General features: G+C 41.3%; 1 protein-coding gene across 2 annotated transcripts in view; it reads right to left on the reverse strand.

Annotated features, from left to right (window-relative positions):
- Positions 1-384: 384 nt before the first annotated feature.
- LOC126175975 (tubulin polymerization-promoting protein homolog) overlaps positions 385-21,841 on the reverse strand; it is a 457,338-nt gene continuing 435,881 nt past the window's right edge. The window contains exons 6-7 of one of the 2 annotated variants that reach the window (XM_049923076.1): positions 3,938-4,067; positions 385-1,633 (exon numbers count right to left, since the gene is read on the reverse strand). In XM_049923076.1, coding sequence (XP_049779033.1) covers positions 1,448-1,633; positions 3,938-4,067 — 316 coding nt within the window. In that variant the 3' untranslated portion in view covers positions 385-1,447. The remainder of the gene's footprint in view (positions 1,634-3,937; positions 4,068-21,841) is intronic. The other variant, XM_049923075.1, reaches the window with a different exon arrangement.

A 21,841-nucleotide genomic window follows, 5' to 3' on the forward strand; every position in this document is an offset into this window, starting at 1 on the left:
ACTGTTTCAGTATAAAATGCTGAGACTGGAGTTAGTCCGTATGCAACACATGTTCATGTGTAGAGCAGATAAAAATAATTCAATGATTTTAGCATTCATAACTCCATATAATTTTCTGAAGCTTTTCGTTTTAAATAATTCTGCAGTTTCCGGTAACATTTATTGGTTATATAGGAATTAACTATGATGTTTATTGAGGGAAGTGGTACTTTTATGGAAAACTAAATCCATTCAGAATCAGAACACCTAACCCAGTTTCTTTTTTAACAAGGACAAAAAACTACTAGAAACTAGTATCTCTTGTTGATCATATATTTATGAAAATGAGAAACAAACATAAATTATACAGTCCTTCACAGATACTGTTATATTCACTTATCTTTCATGAATCATTATATACTACAAATTCTATAGAATTTACATGGAACTAAAACACCCAAAACATTTATTAATACACTAAGACTTTAACCAAAGACACAAAACATATATATGTATTTAGGTCTTATGAATAGATTGTTATCAAAAGTAATCAACATTGTAATGCTGGAAAAATAAATTTAGAAATGACTATTTTTATAAAATGCTCATTTTGGCTTTAATATGTCAAATTAGAAAATACTTTATTTGCTATAGATTTTAAGTACACAGATTATTGCCAAAGCAGCAGATTTGCTTTTTTGTCATAACAAAACTGGATAACAAGAACATCTAGGTTTTCCAGAGATAAAGTACACATTCAACAGAAATCTGAATTCTCAAATGATTCTCAGTAAATACTATCTCAATGATACTACTTGCCAAGTGATTAAATGCTAGTGCACTGATGCTGAATATATCAAAATATTCACCCATTTCTTCTTTACAAAGTTGCATATGAATTATATGAATAGCATAACTAGATTCTGAGAATTGTACTTTTGTGACAGATTGAAGTTTGCAATTAGGATTTTTTGGGCTTGAAACCATGTAACACCACGTCTTTGCATGCTTAACTCCCATACTTGTTCCTTGACATTTGCTTGGTTATTGACAAAAGCTCTACATTTTCATATAGCTTCACCTTTTCTTTCACGATGTTTAATGACAGAATTAAATAAAATTTCTTTTGAACAACTTTAATTGTTTCATTATAAATTACATGACTGGATACTGTGTAAGAGTTCTTCTTGAAACTAGTTTTGTTTAGAATGAATTCCTGATGCCTGAAGACAGATTTGGTTCAGTGTTAATTACATGTTCTTTATTATATCTGAACATTATTCATCACTCACACACTTATTTCTTTTTTGGTTTATGTCATCATAAACAGTGAACCAGAATATAATATCAAATAACATCCAAAAAATACATTTTCATTGCGTATTTTGCATTGAAAGAAATGCTTTCTGTAGCACAATTTATATGGAATCACATTTGCCAGCATTAAATAGCTACATATGAATGGCCACTAATGTGTTTTGTCATATGTATCTCTGTTCTGGTAACCCTGTACATAGCCTGAAGCATCAGGAATGTCCTTACGCCCTGCTATTCCTTTCCCTTTTCCACTCTCATCAAACCGTTGCTTATGTGCTCCTGTATAACGTGAAGGATCTGTCAGCCGCTCTACAGTTGCAGCCGACTTTGCTGCTCCCTGAAACATAAATTAAATCATTAGAGTATCAACAGTAGCAATGATGGAGGTAGAAAAACATGCAATGTATAGTAAAATTTTCTTATCATTGCATTTTTGTACAATGAAGCAAATAACAGCCTGAAGCTGTCATTACTAACACGATTAACATCTATAATAATTAACACCTATAATAATTGTATGGTATATTAGTAACCAGTATGGTTTCTGTTAGCTTTTTCACATGTTGAGCTATTAGCTTGTTACAGTGTTGACAGATACAAAAGTTTTCACAGAAAAGTGTTGCCTTAATCTATAGGTTTTCTAAGTTCCAAAATTGTCACATTTTTACAAGAAAATAAGATAAAAAAGCATGAAGGAAGGTTCCATGTACAACTTTTTTGGTGGAAAAAGTTACCCTAAGACCTGAATAAAAAAAATATTAAAAAATAAAGAAAAGCATGAGCTCCCTGCAAATAAATGGAAGTTACAAAGACCTAACATCTGATATTAATATTTTAGCGTAGGCCAACCAATTATAAGCATACAGATAGCAAGGTGAAAGATTTGAATTAAAGTCAAAAGAAAGCACAGAATACAATAGGAACTATTACATAATTTTTATTTGCCACTGAAATATACTGCTTTTGCCTAGGAAAAATGTTTCTGAACAGTTTGGAATAATTCTTTCTCCTGAGTTGAGTAATATTTTGTGTGTTTTTCTGGGATGGGGCTACCAGTAAGGTAAACAAAATACTACAAATCATTGAAACCCACATCAAATCCTATAAAACAAACAACCAATGAGCAACAGCACATAAATTTTGACAGTTTTCACCCCTTCCACACCACATCCTTACAGTCATCCTTGGTAAATGTATCTGCTCCACCACTGAATCCCTCAACACCCACATCAGCAATCTCATCCAAGCTTTCCTCTACAGCAACTACACCTCAGTCCTTATTTGTAAACAAATCTCTCAGACAGCATCCTTCTCTCACCCTCTTACTAATACAGCTTCCACATCTAAATAAATCATAATATTGTCATTCAGTAGATACTGCGAATGCCTCAGTATGTTACTCTACAGAGGCTATGTCTTCATCGAGTCTTGAAGTGAGATCCTCTTTCTTTGATATCCCTCCCACACCATCCATCATCAGCTTTCATCACACTCCTAACCGCTAACATTTTTGTCAAATTATTTGACATATTCAGACTATTATTCCTACCACAAGGTTTCTGCCACTGCAATTGTTCTGCTGTAAAAAAGTCTCATGCATCAATCTGCCCACTGTCCATAGCTCATGGTCTAGTTGTTAGCATTGCCACTTCTAGATCATGGGGTCCTGGGTTTGATTTCCAGCCCACTAGCGGCAAGCACCATCATTGGTAAATCCTACAGTTTCAAAGGTGAAGTAACATATGCAACTAGGTATGTCATTTACAAACTAATATGTCAACACTGCACAGAATTTTATGTGGGAATGACTGTCACTAATCTGACTGAGCACATGAATGAACATGAAACAACTGTTTGCTTTGGGGACATCTAGTACACAGTTCCTGTGCGTGCTCTACAGCATGACTCAAGGGACTTGAGTGTTTGCTACATAACACAGGCTATTTGGATCCTCAGACGTGACACTAGTTTGCCTAAACTCTGGAGATAGGACCTTGATCTCCAACGCATCCTCACATCACAAGACCCTTTCAGACTTAATCACTGTTAACATAGAAAATACCCTGCCCTGTTACTATCTTCTTACTTACTTTTTAAATTTTTTATTATATTTGTTTTAATGTATTATCTCTTATGGTCTTCACTGCTTTTTAATTTTTACTATCCCCCATTTCTCTTTTCTTTTTCCCTCATTTGCTTTCCATCCTATTTCTTAATTCCTGTTGATCCATCTTCTCTTCTCACTCTTCTCTCACAATCTCTGGAATGAAAGTTGCACAGTGCTTTGACCTCCTCCTCCTCTGGTGTGGCTACCCCCCCCCCCTTTCCCTGCCCTTCATCTCCCCTTTTCTCCTTTCCTTGCAACAGATGATTCACCATCATCCTGGAGTCTGAATGAGCTGCCCTTTCTTTCTAATTTCTTCAACCTACTAGCCTTCCCAGCAGAAACTAATATTTCTGAAACTTAACAATAATTTCTAGTAGTTTTATATGTATCTATTGGTAAATCTAAGAACTCTGCATCCTTAAGATAATTACTGGCCAGCCTAATAGCAGTATTTTCTTTTTGCTATGCTGTGCATGGTTGTTAACTTAAACTACTATTAGGGCCAAGGCCAGAGACATTATGGGAATAGCTTACTGCTGCTGAAGATAGCCCTGGAGCACCACAAGATGCCAGCTTTGTTTTCACTTCTTCAATATCGAGCTTCTTGTTCTTGGCAAGATCCTCTAGAAATTTCTTGTAGTCTTCCATACCCAGTTTTTGTAACCTGTAATGAAAATTGTATCATACTTACACCAATTTTACATAGCTTTCCAAAACATTATTTTATCAGACCGATTGAAAAAGCATCCATAGATATGACATGTGAACCAATAGTATCAAAGCACAGATCCTTCAGTTTTCTATTATGTACTGGCCAGTTCTCTCATAATTTTGTTGAGCATCTTGACTATGTAAAGTTGATTAAATATTGCTCAAAGGAAATGGAAAAGAATGTCCGCATGACTTCCATGTAGTGAAAAAATGTCACACAATTTATCCTCTGAAATAATACCAGCAAATCTATTGGTAAGTATCTAGTAAAAAATAGAAAAATATTTTGAAATTATTTGTGCATACATTTACTACAATTTTTTCTAATGCATTCTATTGGGAAGTGGAACATGGCTACATTCACTTTTGGAACACACTTTGATGGTATTCATGTATGTCCATTAGACTGGAATGTTCAAGTCAAAGAAATATTTAGTAATAATGTTTCTCCCAACTTGCCTAGATAATACCAGATGCATTAGGTGACTCAAAGAGATATGGGGATAAGTATGAAGTTACTTCTTCATGGTCGAGAGGAACTCCATGATTTTTTAATTAGTTGTTATGTGTTTCACAGATCAGTTGAATAATTATTTTATTGAAATGATGTGGAATAAGTCAATTAACAAGATATGTATACATGATTAATTTTAACATTAATGAATTCAATTGCACCTAAAACTAAAGTTTTTAAATAAAATTTCAGCTATGGAACAGAAGGAGTTGTCCTGAAGAAATGATTTTAGGTTAGATTTAAAACTTTCTTTGCTGCCTGTCAAATCTCCTAACCACCCCTCCTACACGGGTGGGACCAACTTTGAAAATACAAAGGGGAACTCCCCATTATTATTGCACATTTGGATTCTACTCCAAAAATACACACAGTTCACTCATGCCATTGTTTATCATTTGTGGTAGATGGCACTGTAAGCAATGAATTGATTAATATCAAGTGTGCATGTTTTTGCGATTAAGAACTGATGCATTTGATTCTACATTTCATTTGTGATTTAAATGTAAGCCTTTTGTACTCTGATGCTTGATATTTATGTTCAATATTTACTTAAGTGTTGCAAATTTCATTGTACTGTACAATATTGTTAGCCATTTCAATGTCTAGTTAGAATCTACATTTAGTGTGAGCCAGAAACTGCAATGTGGATGTAATAGATTTATGTTCCTATTTGGAAGTTGGATGTCAGTGAGTTTTTTGCCTCTCGCCATTGGGGTGCTTGATTTCAGCAAATTCCCTTGCCCCTCACCACTGGAGTGCTTGATTTTGATAATTTCACCATAATTGTAATTCAGTAGTGGGGTGTTGAGTGATTGGGTGAGTGTGTAACTGTTTACAAAAATGTATCCATGACAGATGTCACTATCACTTCATGGACATTCTACCTTATTACAATTGTTCTGGTTTGCTTTCCACAAGTATCCATGTAGCGGTCAGCATGAGAATTGGTGGTTGAATGGAAACACATACCGAAATCAGTCAACCTGATGATGAGGTTCATTGGTGGTCTCTGAAATCAAATATTCCAATGGTTTAGGGACTTATCACAATCAACCGCATAGGGAACAGAGAGCTATGTTACCATACAATGGCTTGTTTTCCAGAAATGTCAATGTCTAGCCATATTGTTTGTACTATGGAAACACATTTGCAACATCCAAGTGAGATTCCAACATCAGTATTAACTATTAGAACACAAATGTTTACATGTACATTATAAATGAAATGTAGAATCAAATGCGTCCATTCTTAATTGCAGAAAAAGGCACACTTGATATTTGTCAACTATAGCATCATCTACGAGTGTGAAACAATGGTTTGAGTAAACTGTACATATTTTTTGGTGTAGAATCTGAATATTCAATAAAATTGGGGGGGGGGGTGTCCTTGTGCAAATATAAAGTTAACTCCACCTTGCAGTATGGGTGGCTAGGAGATGACACAAACAGATGTCCCTTTTATTAATATTAACTTTTGATCTACTACATGTTTTTTTAATGATGCTTCATTTTCAAGATATTTACAAGTAATTGTCTCAAGTTAAAACAAACACGCTGTGTATCTATAAATTCACAGTCCAGTCTTCTTAAACCAAACCACCTTTTGCAGCATGGACTACTGTGAGACATGCAGGAAGAGACTCAGTGAGCTTCTGGAGTTCTGGAAGGTACTGACAGGGATTTGGGGGGGGGGCAGATATCCAGGTTGGACTGGCATAACAGAGGATGGGATGGATTAAGGATTTGTAGGTGTGGAGGATGGTAGAGGGGTGCAACCCCCATGTTAAGCCACAGAGGAGTTTGAGGAGTCTGAGGCAGTTGTGGGCTTTGGATTGGATGGAGCGGAGATGAGGGATCCAGGTGAGGTGACGGTCAATGGTGAGGCCAAGGTAGGTGAGGGTGGGGGTGAGGCGGACAGGACGGGCGAAGACAGTAAGGGAGAAACCCAGGAGCTGGAAGGAACAAGTGGTATGACCTACAGCACGTGGCAAAAACGTCAAGGTGATTCTGGAGAAGGTGTTGGGACCGTTGGAGGGTAGGAGCGAGGGCGAGAAATGCGGTGTCATTGGCATATTGCAAGAGGTGTACTGGGGGGGGGGGGGGGTTGGGGCATATCTGCCGTGTACAGGAGGTAGCGGAGAGGGGAGAGGAACGAGCCCTGGGACACACCTGCAGAGGGGTAGAAGGTGTGGGAATTGGCATTATGGATGGTAACATAGGAGGGGCGGCGGGAGAGGAAGGAGGCCATCAGACGGATGTAGTTGATAGGAAGGGCGTAGGTTTGAAATATAAAGGAGACTGGGATGCCAGACACGGTCGTAGGCCTTTTCGAGGATGAGGGAGACAAAAATGGCGGAGCGATGGGGGGAGTTAAGCTGGAGGGAGAGGAGATGAGTGAGGCAGAGAAGTTGGTCATCAAATAAATGAAAATGGCATTCTTCAGTAAATATCTGTACTTTGCAAGAGAGTTGTAAATAAACTGCCATGTAATGTACCGTTTCATATCCACCAGGGTGCGTAGGAAAGTAAAGAAAGACAAAAGTTTGATCATATTTTAATTACTGTCTGTTTTTATGGCACTACATATACTCCCTATTGTAAAAAAATACGTTGCAAATCAATATAAACGTTAGTATTTGCACTCATCCGATATCGTTTTCAGAATTGTCGCCTGCTGGCCCCTTGCGGCGCTGCTATCGCTGTGGATAACAAAAACAAGACGGTGTATCGCGACTGTTATGTTGGACTGTGGCAATGACGTTAAATCATAACTTTATTTATTTATTTCGTATTTGGCCTCCGTCAGCTCATGGCAATTTGATGTGGACTTTCACAACACTTAAACAATACTACAGTCACCTCAACAAAAAGGCAATCTACCAATGTCAAGTCACAAATTATAACTAGAACACAATGACTTATATTCTTGAAATCAATACTTATTGAGCGTCAGTCTTACCCCATCATGCAGTCATTTAAGTTATTCAGAGGCAATATCAATCAAATCTGGCTAAACGTTGGATAGTTGCCGTCGATCAGATCATATCAAACAGGAAAAAGATAACAAAACAATTTAATTCTTTTTTATCTGCAGTCGGCCTTGACTTATATTATTCTATAACATAGAAAATGACCCAAAGACTGCGTTTTGTGGACAGAACACTTAGAATATGCAACAAATATACAAAATAGACGGCCTACACTAAGCTTTCCGTCCTCTTCTGGTGTATCAGCAAACCTTTGATTCCTTGCAGAACTGAACTCTCATGTATAAATATCTGATTTAAAAGGTTAAATATTTAATGTTAAGCATTTAAGCGTGAAAATGTTGAGAAAAGGTTTGACATAATATTGAAAGTTTGTTGGAAGTTGCTAAGTGCTCGCGTTATGAAATACTGGATAAATATAGTCTGCGTAATTTGCGCTCCATTTTAAGCGAAAGCTAGTTTATGACGTCATATTTCCTGAACTATCTGTCGTACAATGATGTATTTTTGCAGCTACATTCAGTGGTATATGTGGATACTGTCTGCAAAATGTACTGTGAATAAATTTACTAGGAAAGAAGCAATACATTGGAATGGCATGCCTGACGCTGAAGTTCTGCATGAACAGCGAATATGTAGTAAGCGATAATCTTTTTCTCTTTCATCATTATGTGGGGGTGTAAGTTTCTAAAAGGTTTGGAATTATGTGTCACCATTCTCAAATACTATGTGCGTATCGCCCGGGTACTTCGCGTGTCGTGACTTACACTGACTCAAGACCACGCAGTGTCTAATCGTAATAATAGTCAAGTTGTGTTAAACCATTAACATACATTGAAGAGCCAAAGAAACTGGTACACGTCTAATATCGTGCAGGGCTCCCGCGATCTCGCAAAAGTGCCGCAACAAGACGTGGCTCGGACTCTACTATTGTCTGAAATAGTGCTGCAGAGAATTGACACCATGAATTCTGCGGGGCTGTCCATAAATCCGTAAGGGTACAAGGGGGTGGAGATCTCTTCTGAACTGCAAATAGCAAAGCATCCGAGATATGTTCAATAACATTTATGTCTGGGGAGTTTGGTAGCCAGAGGAAGTGTTTAAACTGAGAAGAATGTTCCTGGAGCTATTCTCTACCAATTCTGGACGTGTGGGGTGTCGCATTCTCCTGCTGGAATTGCCCAAGTCCGTCGGAATGCACAATGGACATGTATGGATGCAGGTAATCAAACAGGATGCTTACGTACGTGTCACCTGTCACAGTCGTAACTAGACGTATCAGGGGTCCCATATCACTAAGTGCACGCGCCCACACGATTACAGAGTTTCCACCAGCTTGAACAGTCCCCTGCTGACATGTTGGATCCATGGATTCATGAGGTTGTCACCATACCCGTACACACCCACTCGCCCAATACAATTTGAAATGAAACTCGTCCGACCACACGGGGTCCCGGGTTCGATTCCCGGCGGGGTCAGGGATTTTCACCTGCCTCGAGATGACTCGGTGTTTGTGTTGTCCTCATCATTTCATCATCATCCAGGACAGTGGCGAAATTGGACTGAGCAAAGATTGGGTAATTGTACGGGTGCTGATAACCACGCAGTTGAGCGCCCCACAAACCAAACATCATCATCATCATCATCGTCCGACCACGCAACCTGTTTCCAGTCTCATCAACCCAGTGTCGGTGTTGACGAGTCCAGGCGAGGCGTAAAGCTTTGTGTCGTGCAGTCATCCAGGGTACACGAGTGGGCCTTCGGCTTAGAAAGCCCATATCGACGGTGTTTGATTGAATGGTTCGCACGCTGACACTTGTTGATGGCCCAGAATTGAATTTTGCAGCAATCTGCGGAAGGATTGCACTTCTGTCTCGTTGAACGATTCTCTTCAGTCTTCGTTGGTCCCGTTCTTGCAGGACCTTTTTCCGGCCGCACCGATGTCGGAAATCTGATGTTTCACCGGATTGCTGATATTCACAGTATATTTGTGAAATGGCCGTACGGGAAAATCCCCACCATCGCTACCCATCGCTCGTGCGCCGAATATAACACCACGTTCACACTCATTTAAATCTTGATAACCCGCCATTTTTTAGCAGCAGTAACGGATCTAACAACTGCGTCAGGCACTTGTTTTATACAGGCGTTGCCGACCGCAGCGCCGTATTCTGCCTGTTTACATACCTCTGCGTTTGAATACGCATGCCTACACCAGTTTCTTTGGCGCCTCAGTGTAAGATTACATAGGCGTTTAGTGTTGCAGACTGCTGCATAATGCGGGGTTCGTACCAGTCAGGATTGGTGGGCCGCATCGATGAAATTACGATGGTCGCTCCAAAAGAAATGCACACTATTTTTTTTTTTTTAATCCATCACATATTCTACATGTTTGAAAGTTTTACAGTGTGTATACACACCTTAGGAACAATATTTTCATTTCTCCACATAATTTCCATCCCTCTCAACTGCCTTACGCCATCGTAAAATTCTGGATCAACCTGTTGCAGACACTGTTTGGCAGCGTGCACAAGCGAGTCATCATCTTCAAACCTTGTTCCACGAAGAGAGTCTTTCAGTTTCCCAAAGAGATGATGGTCACATGGAGCCAGGTCAGGACTGTAAGGCGGGTGTTTCAGTGTTGTCCATCCGAGTTCTGTGACTGCTTCCATGGACTTTTGACCGACATGTGGCCGTGTATTGTCGTGCAACGGCAAAACATCCTGCTTTTGCCGATGTGGTCGAACACGACTCAGTCGAACTTGAAGTTTCTTCAGTGTCGTCACATATGCACCAGAATTTATGGTGGTTCCACTTGGCATGATGTCCACAAGCAAGAGTCCTTCAGAATCGAAAAACACCATAGCCATAACTTTTCCAGCAGATGGTGCGGTTTTGAATTTTTTTTTCCTTGGGTGAATGATGCCACTCCATTGATTGCCTCTTCATCCCTGGTGAAAAATGATGGAACTATGTTTCATCACCTGTCACAAATCTTCCAAGAAATTCATCTCCACCATTCTCGTACTGTTCTAAAAGTACCGTTTTTCTTGTTTCTTTGTGAGCCACTGTCAACATCCTGGGAGCCCACCTGGCACAAACCTTTTTTAACGCCAACACTTTCAGTATTCTGCAAACACTTCCTTCCCCTATCCCAACGTAGCGTGACAATTCGTTCACTGTGATGCGTTTGTCAGCAGTCACTAATTCGTTAACTCTCTGGACATTCTCTGGAGTTTGTGCCGTACGAGGGCGGCCGCTGCGAGGACAATCCTCAATATTGCTGTGCCCGCTTTCATCACGTAACCCGCTTGCCCACCGACTAACTGTACTGCAATCGACAGCAGCATCTCCATACACATTTTTCAACCTCTTGTGGATGTTTCCCACTGTCTAGTTTCCACAGCACAGGAATTACATGACAGCACGTTGCTTCTGATGAACGTCAAGTATAGCAGCCATCTTGAAGACATGCTGTGACTGCGCCACTCACGGGAACAGTTTGAACTAAGTTTGAAAACAAGCGGAAAGGATGTATCTACACACTGTAAAACTTTCACAGATGAAAACTGTATTTTTACAAAATTTCTTTGGGAGTGACCCTCGTAAAACTATGGCAGCTCATTGCTCGTTTTGTATGTCGCGAAATGGAGCGAGGGGGGGGGGGGGGGGCGGGGGGGAGAGGTCCCCGACATGATAGGCGAGTTGTTGCGGCTATCATTAAAACAAAGGCGTTTCTCATTGAGACTGGATCTTTTCGTGGAATTTCCATCACCAATTTTCTCCCTCGAATGCCAAAATCTTCTGTCGACTGCTACCTGCATAGGGAGAAATGACCACCAAATAAAATGAAAGAAATCAGAGCTCGCACGGAAAAATTTATCCCCATGTGTTGTGCAAGAGTGGAATGTCGAGAAATAGTCTGAAATTGATTCTGTAAGCCATCTGCCAAACTCTTAAGTGTGAATCGCAGAGTAATCATGTAGTACATTTAGATGCTATAGCAAGGTAGTATTACGGCCAACTTTCCGTTCCCAATTGTTCTGCTGAACCCGAATACAACAAATTCCCTCTATTCAAGAACACGTATTCCGAACACTGAAACACTGGCTTGGAGGGAGCGGTGATCGGCGGACCGCCGCAGACGCGGCAGGCCAAAGATTAGTTCGGCTGCCGGCAGCGGAAGCCATCAGCGCGCGAAATGGGATGTTGGCGTGAGCAATGCCGGCCGCCGGCGCTCCGTGCAGATAACGTCTGGCCCCCACCTCTCCTGCACCGCGACGCGCGTCGTCGGGGCGCAGATTCTCGTGACGGCAAAATCGAATGATTCTATTTTCTGTCCAGATGCCTGTAACGAGATTTTAACGCGAAGACGCCGCTTCCATCTAGACGGTAAATTAGATTTGCTGCCGCAAGTGTATCCTCGCCTACATGGACACAGATCGACCCATATCTATACTCAGCAAGGCAGTGCACGGAGGGCACTTGCGGCCATACTATCACTTTCTCCTTTCCCTGTTTTCTTCCTGAATGCCGTGTGAGAAGATCAACTGGCAGCAAGTCCCCGCATGAGATCCTATTCCTCGGATTTTCTCGTCGTGGTCATTCCGCGAAATGGCTGTCTGAGGATGCAATATGTTACACTACTGGCCATTAAAATTGCTTCACCAAGAAGAAATGCAGATGATAAACGGATATTCATTGGACAAATACATTTTACTAGAACTGGCATGTGATTACATTTTCACGCAATTTGGGTGCATAGATCCTGAGAAATCAGTACCCGGAACAACCACCTCTGGCCCTAGTAACGGCCTTGATACGCCTGGGCATTGAGTCAAACAGAGCTTGGATGGCGTGTACAGGTACATCTGCCCATGGAGCTGCAACATGATACCACAATTCATCAAGAGTAGTGACTGGCGTATTGTGACGAGCCAGTTGCTCGGCCACCATTGACCAGACGTTTTCAGTTGGTGAGAGATCTGGAGAATGTGCTGGCCAGGGCAGCAGTCGAACATTTTCTGTATCCAGAAAGGCCCTACAGGACCTGCAACATGCGGTCGTGCGTTATCCTGCTGAAATGCAGGGTTTCGCAGGGATCGAATGAAGGGTAGAGCCACGAGTCTAACACATCTGAAATGTAACGTCCACTGTTCAAAGTGCCGTTAATGCGAACAAGAGGTGACCGAGACGTGTAACCAGTGGCACCCCATACCATCACGCCAGGTGATACGCCAGTATGGCGATGATGAATACACGCTTCCAATGTGCGTTCACCGCGATGTCGCCAAACAGGGATGCGACCATCCCGATGCTGTAAACAGAACCTGGATTCATCCGAAAAAATGACGTTTTGCCATTCGTGCACCCAGGTTCGTCGTCGAGTAAACCATCGCAGGCGCTCCTGTCTGTGATGCAGCGTCAAGTGTAACCGCAGTTATGGTCTCCGAGCTGATAGTCCGTGCTGCTGAAAATGTCGTCGAACTGTTCGTGCAGATGGTTGTTGTCTTGCAAAGGCGCCCATCTGTTGACTCAGGGATCGAGACGTGGCTGCACGATCCGTTACAGCCATGCGGATAAGATGCCTGTCATCTCGACTGCTAGTGACACGAGGCCGTTGGGATCCTGCACGGCGTTCCGTATTACCCTCCTGAACCCACCGATTCCATATTCTGCTAACAGTCATTGGATCTGGACCAACGCTAGCAGCAATGTCGCGATACGATAAACCGCAATCGCGATAGGCTACAATCCGACCTTTATCAAAGTCGGAAACATGATGGTACGCATTTCTCCTCCTTACACGAGGCATCACAACAACGTTTCAGCAGGCAACGCCGGTCAACTGCTGTTTGTGTATGAGAAATCGGTTGGAAACTTTCCTCATGTCAGCACGTTGTTGGTGTCGCCACTGGTGCCAACCTTGTGTGAATGCTCTGAAAAGCTAATCATCTGCATATCACAGCATCTTCTTCCTGTCGGTTAAATTTCGCGTCTGTAGCATGTCATCTTGGTGGTGTAGTAATTTTAATGGCCAGTAGTATACTCGATTCTACTTGAAATTTACACTATCGGAAAATTTGCAATTCACCTCCCTGTGCTGTGCAAGACCTCACATTCACTGGTATGACAAAAGTCGTGGGGACGCCTCCTAATATCGTGCAGCACCTCCTTTTGCCCGGTGTAGTACAGCAACTCGACGTGGCATTGACTCAAGTCATTAAAAGCCTCTTTGGAAATATTGAGCCATGCTGTCTCTATAGCCGTTCATAATTCCGAAAGTGTTGCCGGTGTATGAATTTGTGTACGAACTGACCTCTCTATTACGTCCCATAAATGTTCTATGGGATTCATATCGGGCGATCTAAGTGGCCAGACCATTCGCTCGAATTGTCCAGAACGCGGACCTTTGGTACAGAGGCGAGTGGAGGTATCTGCAGCCCACACGGTCGCAGAACCGTCTCAGCCTCTGATTCAGATCAGAGGCTGAGACGGTTCTGCGACCGTGTGGGCTGCAGATACCTCGACTTGCGCCATAGGATGGTGGGGTTTCGGGTTCCGCTGGATAGGTCAGGGGTCCACTACACACAGCAGGCGGCTACACGGGTAGCAGGGGTTGTGTGGCGTGGACTGGGCGTTTTTTTTTAGGTTAGATGGCCTCGGGCAAGTACAGAAAGGGCAACAGCCACAAAAGGTGCGGGGCAAAGTCAGGACATGCGGGGACCAAGCAGCATTCGGTATTGTAATTGTAAACTGTCGAGCTGCGTCGCTGGCTGAAGCCAGAGATAAATTATGCCGAAATTTTTACAAAGGCACAGACGGTGTTTAGAAAGGATAGATTGCATGCAACCGGTGGTGGCGTGTTTGTCGCTGTTAGTAGAAGTTTATCCTGTAGTGAAATAGAAGTGGATAGTTCCTGTGAATTATTATGGGTGGAGGTTATACTCAACAACCGAGATAGGTTAATAATTGGCTCCTTTTACCGACCTCCCGACTCAGCAGCATTAGTGGCAGAAAAACTGAGAGAAAATCTGTAATACATTTCACACAAATTTCCTCAGCATGTTACAGCCTTAGGTAGAGATTTCAATTTACCAGATATAGACTGGGACACTCAGATGTTTAGTACGGGTGGTAGGGACAGAGCATCAAGTGGCATTATACTTAGTGCACATCCGAAAATTACCTCGAGCAATTAAACAGAGAACCGACTCGTGGAGATAACATCTTGGACCTACTGATAACAAACAGACCCGAACTTTTCGACTCTGTAATCGCAGAACAGGGAATCAGTGATCATAAGGCAGTTGCAGCATCCATGAATATGGAAGTAAATAGGAATATAAAAAAAAGGGAGGAAGGTTTGTCTGTTTTGCAAGAGTAATAACGTTCATCAAATCAATCGCAAACAGCTGTGGCCAGGTGACAGGCGCACTGTCACCCATTTCCAGTCAATAATCGGTTCAGTTGGACCACAGGACGCAGTCCAGTCCATTCCATGTAAATGCAGCCCACACCATTATGGAGCCGCCACCAGCTTGCACAGTATTTCATGGGGTCTGCGGCACATTCGAACCCTACCGTCGGCTCTTACCAACGAAATCGGGACTCATCTGACCAGGCCACGGTTTTCCAGTTGTCTGGGGTTCAACCATACGGCCACCAACTCAGGAGAGGCGCTGCCAGCGATGCCGTGCTGTGCACTCGCATCGGTTGTCTACTGCCGTGGCCCACTAACGCCAGATTTCGCCGCACTGTGCCGACGGGTACGTTCGTCGTACGTCGCATATTGATTTGTGCAGTCATTTCACGCCGTGTTGCTTGTCTGTTAGCACTGACAACTCTACGCAAACGCCGGTGCTCTTCGTGGTTAAGGGGCTCCGGAAAGGCTCAAAATCATGAAAAGTTCAATTTTTACTTTTTTGCGTTTTCTGAATCTGCAGACTATTACCTTTTAATAGATATATAATTTATTCAATTCCGAAGACTACAACTATTTTTAAATTTTTTTTGAAATGTGTTCTACATGGGCGTGACCCACTGTGGCGCTGTTAAACTGCTGTCAAATGGTGTTATTATTAACGTCCGTGTTCATCAGGTACATTTTAGTGATGTGAGATAAAGTATGTGTTGTGGCTAACCTATTTTCAGAGACTTAGCAGCACCTGAACTGTTGAAAAAGTGTATTCACGGAAAAACTCAAAACCCCAATGAAAGTGTAAATAGTGTTATGTGGTCGAGAATCCCCAAGACTGTATTTGTTGGAATAGAAACACTTCACTTTGGTGTGTATGATGCTGTTGCGACTTTCAATGATGGCAACATTGTAAGGTGCAAGGTATTTAGAAATATGGGAATGAAGATAGGTTCTAACATGGTACGAGCGATGCTTGCTTTAGACAAGGAACGCCTTCGGGCTGCAGACAGGGCTGTAAAGAGTCTAGAAATACAAGCAAGAGTAAACAGGAGGAGGAACAAGAGGAAGCTGGAGGAGGAGTTTGCAGAGGATGAAGATAATCCATCCTATGGACCTGGAATGCACTAAAAAGTTAATCCAATCTTTGTCGCTCGATTCCCAAAACTTTTATTTTCTCATACTAATTACATGTTTTCTAAGGATCTTCCAAACATATTTGTTTCAAACTTTCAGTAAATGTTACACAGTACCTTCTGCATAATTTAACACAGCCTTTTTCCAAAAAACTGTATATTTTTGAATATATAAATAAAAAATTGCAAAAAAATGTTGTGAATTTTCATTACAATTGAAAAAAATTATCTTTAATAACTGAACTAAAATTTTGTAAAATCCCTGTGTTAAGTTGTAGCCCATATTCCAATAAATAATCTGTAAAAAGTTCAACTTCCTACCTCAAATACTTTGTGAGGAAAGATGTAATTTATAAGCGTTATTTTAACATTGCAAGTATAGGGCGTTCCGGAGCCCCTTAAGTGAAGGTCGTCGAGCGCTGCGTTGTTCGTAGGTTATGCCTGAAATATGGTATTCTCGGCACAGGCTTGACACTTTGGATATCGGATTTCTGAAATGGAATGTCCCCAGGCGTGTATCTCCAACTACCATTCCGCGTTCAGGGTCTGTTAACTCTCGTCGTGCGACCGTAATGACGTCGGAAACCTTTCCACATGTATCACCTGATAAAAATGACAGCCCCTCCAATGCGCTGCCCTCTTATACCTCGTGTACGCGACACTGCCGCCATCTGTACATGTGCATATCGCTATCCCATGACCTTTGTCACCTCAGTGTCCGGCGTCTACCACTTGTAACGACCCAAGGTTTCTGCCTTGCAATCTGTACTGCAGCTATCGATACCCGTTTCCTCAACTGAACTTACCGGTACCGTTTTGTGTAAAATCGCGCTTTCCTTGGTTTTTGCAGGGGAATTCGTTTTTTCCTTATTATTTTCAGTTATTGGCATTCCTTTTGTAACCAAGTAACCCGAAAACCCAACAAGACTGTCATGATAATTTAAAGCAGGGAACAGTGTTATCCTGACAGGTACGACAACTTTCACAAATAATATAACACCTTAAAGTTTTGATGAACACCAATTTCAATAATTACTGAGTATGTCATGATATCAATCTAGAAAGAAAGAAAGGTTATTTTTAATTAGCTATCAAACATCTTAGTAATAACTGCAAATCAGTACGACGAAAGTTAAGTCCAACGTAATATTTAGGTCAGAGATAACATTTATTGTGAAAGAGAGCTGTAAACGCCGCGAAAAGGTAATTCAATGCGTCTACAATACTCGATCATGGGAAAGTTAGTCGCTTGCTAGCTTGCTTGCTATCAAGTTGACAGAAAGCACCGTTTGTTACAGTACTACAAACGGAACGCTACGAGATTGTTTCTATTAAAAAAAAGTAATATTGTGTGATAGAGATGAGCGGACTTTGTTCTCAGTTATTCTGACTTGAGAACTTGAACTGAAGTGATATTCTGATAGTGTACGACGAGTTAATGAACTTTAATTATTGGAGATATTATTGTTGGACTCAACCTTCATGAAAGTCAACAGTTACAACGAAGAATGGACATAGTATCGAAGATTGCAATACCTGATTAGCCTGGAGTAGGAAACGGTAATACGACCATACGAAGATAATACAAATCTGCCGATTGTAAAAGTTGTCGTAATTCTCACGATCACCGAACTGAAAAGAATCGTAATTGATCTGATCCATCGGTGTGCGTGTCGTGTGATGATTATAAACTAACTGCTAAGAAGGAACAATAAAATTGTTCGTCAGTAATGGAAATCTCACGTGTTGACTCCATCATTAATTGAACTGTGTGATAGTTGATGATCAAAATTAATAAACTGTGAACATTTTAATTGAAAGAGTGACTTGATGAACATTGAGAATTGAAAGGCGTGTTTTGCCGAAATAATATCACGACGCACGAAAGGAAGATAGCATTATAGATTATCTCGATTTGCGTCGTGCCGTAGTGAACAATTCTGCCTAGCAACGTACAACTACTGATACTGAACCGCAAATCAATTTTTCCACGCTTCAGTGGTGAGAAACGACGCCGGTGATGAATGATTCACTCAATACTGCAATAACTAACTAACCGGGCATAGCAAATCATCGTAAAACCATAACTAACAATTAAAATCAGCAGTTCGCATCGCTGAGATGCTTCAAATGGCTCTGAGCACTATGGGACTTAACTTCTAAGGTCATCAGTCCCCTAGAACTTAGAACTACTTAAACCTAACTAACGTAAGGACATCACACACATCCATGCCCGAGACAGGATTCGAACCTGCGACCGTAGCAGTCGCGCGGTTCCAGACTGTAGCGCCTTTAACCGGCATCGCTGAGAAGACTGTGCTGACTCGCAAACGGACTTGCATACATTACGCGAGGAACAAATTTCTCTAGAGATTTTCAGGTGCTGTTCCATGTTATCCGACGGGGAAAACCATCACTGCGCATCGCGTCTCCATTCCGCCGACCGAGCTGTAGCAGTAGCGGCTCAACATCAACAGCGACAACACAGGGGGAGAGGGGACGTCACGTATTTGAAGTTTATTTGAGCTTTTTGTATTTACTCAGACGACACAATTAGGATATTTCCGTAAAGGTTAGTCATCCAATGATTCTTATGGTCAATTAAATCAGAATTAAGACTAAAAACAGCCGACCAGTTGCAATGGATAAAGAAATCTTTACCTAGGTTTCAACAGATTTAAATCTGTCTTCTTCAGAAGGCGGCAATTTTACATTAATATGGATTGATGTATCATCGTCGTTTTTACAAATATCTGCATAGATCCATTTGTCCAAATTAAAATATAGCCCTGAAAATAGGGTTTGTCATGTAAATAAAAATTAGTACATGGATGTTGCAGAGCTCACAAGCGACTTGTGAGCTCTGCAACATCCATGTACTAATTTTTATTTACATGACAAACCCTATTTTCAGGGCTATATTTTAATTTGGACAAATGGATCTATGCAGATATTTGTAAAAACGACGATGATACATCAATCCATATTAATGTAAAATTGCCGCCTTCTGAAGAAGACAGATTTAAATCTGTTGAAACCTAGGTAAAGATTTCATTATCCATTGCAACTGGTCGGCTGTTTTTAGTCTTATTACGTGGAACCGTTGCTGTTGCGCAGCTATGTTTAAAATACTAAATCAGAATTGTTTAAAATAATCAATAATATTAATGCTAATAATATTCTGAAATAACGTATGAATTTCTACTTTTTAATTTACCATCTTAGTTTCCGTTTTAATGTTATTTTTGATACACTATTGTCCGTAATATTACGTTGTGTGTGTGTGTGTGTGTGTGTGTGTGTGTGTGTGTGTGTGTGAAATCCTACGGGACTTAACTGCTAAGGTCATCAGTCCCTAAGCTTACACACTACTTAACCTAAATTATCCTAAGGACAAACACACACACCCATGCCCGAGGGTGGACTCGAACCTCCACCTGGACCAGCCGCACAGTCCATGACTGCATCGCCCCAGACCGTTCGGCTGATCCCGCGCGGCAATATTATGTTGGCGCCAAGTGCGGCAGAGAGAGTTGTTCAGAGTTGTGGTTCAGCTACGGACTGTACTGGCAGTGCAATGGGCTAGTTAAGAGCAGTGATCGGTGTTTATGTAACAATTTCCAGATTTTGGCAAGTTTATGTGAAAAAGAGTCACGAGCTTTATGGATGTGGCAACAAAGTTTGTAATAAAAGACGTAGAGCTTTAAGAAAAGTATTTCAGTCAATCATTCACGAAATTTAGCTGTCCCTGTAGATTGGCCCCTCAAAAAGGTAAGTTGTACTGATCTGCCTGTTTTAATACTCATCTTATTACACTTAATACGCAACGGTGATAATCCATCATCACAATTCATCATTATTTACTGCTGATTAGTATTGGGGGGTTTAGACAGTGGAGTTGTTTGAGCATCTCCGTAACGCTCTCGCGCTTAATAAACGATCTCGTGACGAAAGGCGCCGCTATTCTTTGGATCTTTTTTATCTCTCCTTTTAATCACAGCCAGAGCCCCCGAGCGATGAGCAATACTGGAGAATCGATCAAACGACTGTTTTGTAAGCCAATTCCTTCGGAGACGAAATACATTTCCGCAAGGTTCTTCAAATGAACTTCAGCGTGGCATTTGCGTTTCCTACAACTGATTGCAATTGCAATTGAAGAGTAATAGCTCTCTTTATCAATTTGTGGGCATTACGGCACATTTATTTACGTTCAGCGCCAACTCCCAATTCCTGCAACAATCTTCGATCGTGGGCATGTCTTCCAGCATTTCGCTACAGTCTTCTGGCGTTCTAACCTTCTTTCCCATGCAGCTCGATGGGGTCCCTGCAAATCTTCATTCAGTTTTTTCCCACAGCTTAAAAAAACTATACTGCTAGTATTAAATAATGAGCTGTCTTTTAACGGTTATAGGAAAATTGCTAAGAAAAAAGCGGAATGTCTCGTAGCTCACACTGTAGTAGCGTTAGATCTCTCTAAGGCTTTACTGGTTCAAAGGAGCAAGGTTGCTGTAAAGGTTAAGAAAGCTTTAGTGTCACATGATAACGGCAACATGGCAGATAAAAAAGTAGGGAATCGTAATATCATTAAAATCATTAATAAAGAACTGGTCGACAATGAAGGCCTTACAGTATGAGCAGATAACGTGCAACGATTTTTATCTTACCACTAGTTCAATATAAAAAAGTTGAGGATTTTATTGGTAGTAACAATTCTGAGCGTGCTGAATTTGATCCCACTAACAAATTCTTGGCAGAAATGAATACAGTGTTTAAAAGTATCAATGTAGTATTGGCCCAAGAGTAAAAAACAGCTTGTTACGATGAACCCAAGGACGCTCACACTTAGGGGGGCGCTGGAGATCCACCAGCTGCGCGCCCCAAGGCTAGTTACCGATCTGATAGGCAGCCCAGGCCATGAGCTTGCTGGATTTCTTCATAGTGTTCTTTTACAGCACCATTTTTACCTTCAGCGTTACGTGGTTAAAAATCGGAAAAATGTTATACATCATCTACAAGCAGCTAGGATTTGTATGAGTGTCTTGTTAGTTTCCTTTGATATTGGAACATACTAGTGTACACTAGTATTCCCATAAATGATGCCATGGACTTGACTGGCAGTTATCTGCAGAAATTTAGTAGTTTAGAAAATGAGTACATTAATGAGATTATGAAACTGCTCACTGTTCTGTTGAAATACAGTCATTATAAGTTTGGTGAAGATATGTGGCAGAAGAATATAGGCTTAGCTACGGGCTCTCACCTGGCCTCTACATTACTGAACATACACAGGGTGTTACAAAAAGGTACGGCCAAACTTTCAGGAAACGTTCCTCACACACAAATAAAGAAAAGATGTTATGTGGACATGTGTCCGGAAACGCTTAATTTCCATGTTAGATCTCATTTTAGTTTCGTCAGTATGTACTGTACTTCCTCGATTCACCGCCAGTTGGCCCAATTGAAGGAAGATAATGTTGACTTCGGTGCTTGTGTTGACATGCGACTCATTGCTCTGCAGTACTAGCATCAAGCACATCAGTACGTAACATCAACAGGTTAGTGTTCATCACGAACGTGGTTTTGCAGTCAGTGCAATGTTTACAAATGCGGACTTGACAGATGCCCATTTGATGTATGGATTACCACGGGGCAATAGCCGTGGCGTGGTACGTTT

Source organism: Schistocerca cancellata, chromosome 3 (assembly GCF_023864275.1).
Source record: "Schistocerca cancellata isolate TAMUIC-IGC-003103 chromosome 3, iqSchCanc2.1, whole genome shotgun sequence".
Taxonomy (NCBI): domain Eukaryota; kingdom Metazoa; phylum Arthropoda; class Insecta; order Orthoptera; family Acrididae; genus Schistocerca; species Schistocerca cancellata.